The 5,128-nt window shown below is 43.0% G+C and overlaps 1 protein-coding gene across 1 annotated transcript; it reads left to right on the forward strand.

Moving 5' to 3' along the window:
• The first annotated feature begins 3,850 nt into the window (after positions 1–3,850).
• LOC103639183 (17.0 kDa class II heat shock protein-like) lies at positions 3,851–4,672 on the forward strand. Its single transcript, XM_008661971.4, has one exon. It carries the CDS (start codon positions 3,948–3,950, stop codon positions 4,410–4,412), a length of 465 nt encoding a protein of 154 aa, XP_008660193.1. The 5' UTR covers positions 3,851–3,947; the 3' UTR covers positions 4,413–4,672.
• Positions 4,673–5,128: the final 456 nt, after the last annotated feature.

The raw sequence follows: 5,128 nt of genomic DNA on the forward strand, positions 1-5,128 counted from the left end.
AATTTCCTTTCCATTTGTATTTAGAGGGTCAAATAGACTTTTTCCAATATCTAAGGAGCGCACACATTTATATGAGAATTACGCATGGGGCTTATTTTGGTCATGGATCCAATGCTGCTCTTTGTTTTATACTACTGGAGCAGAGCTCATGTGCCTTACCGCAAGGTAATTAAATTAGAGATGCATGGTAAATTGTCAAGTGTGTGTTTTTACTGCAAGTGCATGGAGAGCATTAATCAAAGAGCAACACCAAGTAATCTTTCACTATTTTCTTTGTTGTAACATTACTACTCATTACTAGCATGATGGCAACCTTTTGATGCAATTAACATGTCCATGATTGAATACTTTGCATGTGTGACAGTGGGGTTCATGTCATCAGTTGCTTGGACAATTATATCATGAGAGTGATTGATGTGTCTTTGCCCTTGCAAGGTCGGTTGTCTCCCTATACTACTATAATTCACCTATTGTCCTTTTTTTGTAGCACTAGACATTCTGAAACTCTAGCACATCACATGAAGGCCATTACATGCCAAACTTTGAATTTGTAGCTAATCTGTGACTGTTACATGCCAAACTCTAGCACATCACATGAACTCTAGCACTAGACATTTCTTTTCTCGCTGCTGCCTCTTTGGAATTTGTAGCTTTGGTCAATGCTATCTCAACTCTGTTCCTATATAACATGTATCTTTCCGTGTGAAGGGAATCCATGTTTTATGCACAGTAGCTTTCCGTGTGAAGGAAAATAGTTTGCCTTTCCGTGTGAAGGGAATCCATGTTTTATGCATCGTCACATATATTCAAATTTTGAATGCCAATTGCCAACGTATCGAAGGATTTTGTCACTTTGGTTCGGTATTTCAATTTATGAGAAAGTTGAGGATCGAGTTACTCATTGTGTAGTTTAAGCCCCGCCAGTTTAACCGGTACACACTATTTTTTAGGGTTACAACTCACTATAAGCGAAAAAATTCAGACAGTAACAGTCACAGATTCATGATTATGCAATTCAATTTCTTGGATATACCAATAGAACAGTTGATTTTCTTGTGTTTCCTTAAGCTCCACCAACTCCTGACAGGCTGAATGACTTTAGGATCTTGAAAGTTCTGATCATCTCTCAGAAGTAAAAAAATTGAAACATTTTGTGTTTTATGATTGATTTCCTTAACTTTCATGATTTACCCCGATGAGCACTAATGGAAACAGTTTATCTGGTTTGCAAGGTAGGTACATGCACAAATAGCTATACAATCGTATTATGATATTTTCTTAATTTTCAGGAAAGTTGAGTTCTAGGTCTCGTTCTTGACCAACATGTGTGAAAGAATTGCTCTATATTTCTTAAAATGAAATATGATATTTTTGCATGTTTATCTGGGACTGTCTTGTCAATTCATTTGAAGCTCTGTCTATCTACCTAAAGGATAATTTGATTATCTCTAGAGTTCATACTGTTCCTGAATGTCAATCATGCACAGACCAAACAGGAGCAAATAATCCAATATTATGTTTGAGATCAATTCATTGGAAAAACATAAACCAAGATTATGACGTGGTGGAGGTGAGCTTTAGCGGCAGAGGCGGCAGCGACCCCGACGCGTACGCTGTGGTGCTCAAGAGGAAGCTCGACCTGTACTATGCCGTCGTCGCCAAATTTGGTGTGGTTTCTCTTTCCAATGAATTCCCACCAGCTTGGATTTTTTTCTCAGATCTTCTAATCATCTTTTTGTCGTAGCTAAAACACTATAGGTGTAGTCTATTGAGTTACAATACTGAAAAAAAATATGATTCCGGAATTGATTTTTTTCTGTTGTTTGAACTTTAAACATCAATAATTTGTTTTGCATGATTAATGATCAACCTGTCATCTCTTATTTCTTCCCTTCTATGTTGTTTCCCATTGTGAATAATTTCCCTTTCGTAGTTCTGGAATTACCTTTTTATATATGTAAGTTCAGTAAATGACATGATGCCGCTCTTTAATACGGTCCCAAGTTAAATAATCTGATCTTGGCATCCTCCTCTGCCCCAAAATCTCGTCGGCCTAGCTATGGTGAGTGCGCCTTCTCTGACCCTGGGCTTTCTCACGGCCGGGTTTCTCTCTGGTAGTCTCAAGGCTTATCTCCTCCTCCTTAGTAAACAAAGTAACTTGCTAGAACATACATCAAACAGCGGCTGGTACTTCAGCAGGCCGTCCAAGGACCTTCGCCAAGGTTTCCACACTTTTCTTTCAACAATTTATTTTCTATTGATGTTCATTTAACAATTGCTGCTTCTCTTTTGAACTTTGATTCAACAATTAACTTGCTTAATTTGCACAAGGAACTTGTTCCAAGCTCTGTTTGGTTGTAGTTTAATTATGTCCATAAGTGATTAAAGGTTTTCTGTATTTCGATTGTTTCTATAGCGTTTGTATTATGTCATAGAATTGAAATTTTGATTAGTCTTGTACTCTTGTCTCGCTTGCATGTGTGGATGGTTTAGCTTCCTAGCTCTCTTACTTTCTTGAAAAAACATTTTTCTGGTACTGTGATATCAGTATTTGAATTTTACTGTAGGAATCCAGATTACACATTTAGGGCCTGTTTGGTAGAATAAATGCTACTCATGATTTCCATTTTTCCTGTTGCAGGCTCAGTGGTGACATCAGCTGAGGTCCGTTAGTTTGCCTCTGCAGCCATGCCTCAAATCTAGAACACCATGCGGCAAAACTGCACACTCCTAGCTATTCTTTGTGGGGAGTTTGCTGAGAAGCAGCGGACACCAGCTTCCCTGGCGCCAGGCACAAAAGCGGTTGCGGCTGTCATACCCTTTCCCTGAGCTCGCTTCGTTTGGGAGACTGGAGGTTAGTTCGTGTTGCTGTGTGGTGCAGGCAGATGTTTGTTTTTGAGTTTTAAAGTTAAAAAACTAAAGGTGGACTTCGGGGATGCAGGTGCACACGCTAATCAATCCCACTCAGGTGGTGCATCCTGTCTTCTTGTATCTCTAGGGGCAGCAGCAAGAGAATGAGGAGATTGGCACGCTTGTCTGGGGTGATACAGATTTATCTGACCCGCAGATGTTTGTCTCACTCATCACCCCACCATTTCCGACCATGGTAAGCCCCAAACTTTTCTTGAATAGATTAATAGCATGTATTTGTTGCTATAATTTACAGTGTCATCTGTTCTTGACTGGTGGACATGAGTTGCAAAAGTGCACATCAATGTACAATTTCATACTTGAGCCTTGAAAAAAGGAAGGCCAGCATGACAATCAGTACTACAATATAACTGTATTACAATGAGGACTGGATCTTGTAAAGCTCCTAAAGAAATTCGATATCAACATCAATGTAGATCAAACCACCCCTACATTCAGCTTCAATAGGTTTTCAAGCATGCAGTGCGTTACTTGAGTAAAGTCTCAATCAAGTTGATCATTGAGCGTGCATGGTAATTTGGTCCTTTCTCGCGTCACCATTTGCACGGAGCTACATCCATATATGTATGTAATCGTTGTACACAGTCATTTTATTGAGCATTGTGCTAGATTACATATTTATATTGTTAATGTAATATTATTGGTGTTACAGTGATATTTTATCACACTAATTTTGCATACTAATTTTGCATTATAATGATATTTACCGTTTCATATTTATATTTATACTAACTTTAAACCTCGTGGCAACACACGGGCATATACCTAATCTATATAAAAAGACCCTACAAAGTAGTACAAAGACTCTAGTTTATTCTGGATTCTTCCGGAATCCCGACCATCCCACGGAGCCACCTTTCAGAACCTTCCTTCGCCTTCCAGAAGCCCACCCGTCACCACCATATAAACCGCCCCTGTTCGCGTCGGCATTCCCCACACCGAGAATCACAATACGAAACGAATTAATCCCCAATCAACACAGCAAGTCAGCAACAAGCAAAGCAGCGACCCGAGAGATGGACGCGAGGATGTTCGGGCTGGAGACCCCCCGGGTGGCGGCGCTGCATCACCTGCTGGACGTGCCCGACGGCGACAAGGCGGGCGGCGGCGCCACGCGCACCTACGTCCGCGACGCGCGCGCCATGGCGGCCACCCCGGCCGACGTCAAGGAGCTCGCGGGAGCGTACGCGTTCGTGGTGGACATGCCGGGGCTGAGCACGGGCGACATCAGGGTGCAGGTGGAGGACGAGCGGGTGCTGGTGATCAGCGGCGAGCGGCGCCGGGAGGAGCGCGAGGACGCCAAGTACCTGCGCATGGAGCGGCGGATGGGCAAGTTCATGCGCAAGTTCGTGCTGCCGGACAACGCCGACGTGGACAAGGTCGCCGCCGTGTGCAGGGACGGCGTGCTCACGGTGACCGTCGAGAAGCTGCCCCCGCCGGAGCCCAAGAAGCCCAAGACCATCGAGATTAAGGTCGCCTGAGTGTAGACCGTTGTCGGAGCAGTGCCAGTGAGCTGGGTGGCAACCTGCGGGACTCTGGTGAGGAAGAGCAAATGGTAGAAAGCAGTAGCTGTGCTTCTGAACATTGTGTGTGTTTGTTTCCCTTGTTACCGCCAATCATCCTACCTGATGTGTCGTCTGGGGTTTCGTTTGAACCATGCTGGGTTTGGAGCTTTGTGATGCAAAGCAGAATGTCCTGATGCTTTCTTTCTCCATAGAATAAATCTCTCCTGTTACCTGAATGTCACTTGTTATCTTTTCTTCGCGACCGAGCACGTTCTTCGTTAACAAGGGTTAACAAGGAGACATGTTATGCCACGTTATCCTCACAGGACACGAAATCACAAAGAAGTTCAAATCACACAGCATATCTTGTGAGACACATTCGTCGACATGTGTGCGACACACACCGCGCACCTGGATCGGAAGAGGATGAAATTTGTTCAGGAAAGAGTAGAGTATCGCTAGGGTTGACAAGGTTTTGCGTCTAAATTAAGCCTTGTGTCTTTCGACTAAAACTACGGGAGTGATTTTATCGCTTGAGAAAGCCTCCGGGCCATTTCAATTGTTTTCTGATTACTAAGCCAATATGTGATCGTTATGACATGCGTTGGCTAATGAATCTCTGTGGCACTCCGCCTTCATGTAGAAATCCAAGCCTATTGCCAGAAAGGGGATAAATTAAACAAGTTACTCCG

Source organism: Zea mays, chromosome 9, assembly GCF_902167145.1.
Source record: "Zea mays cultivar B73 chromosome 9, Zm-B73-REFERENCE-NAM-5.0, whole genome shotgun sequence".
NCBI lineage: Eukaryota > Viridiplantae > Streptophyta > Magnoliopsida > Poales > Poaceae > Zea > Zea mays.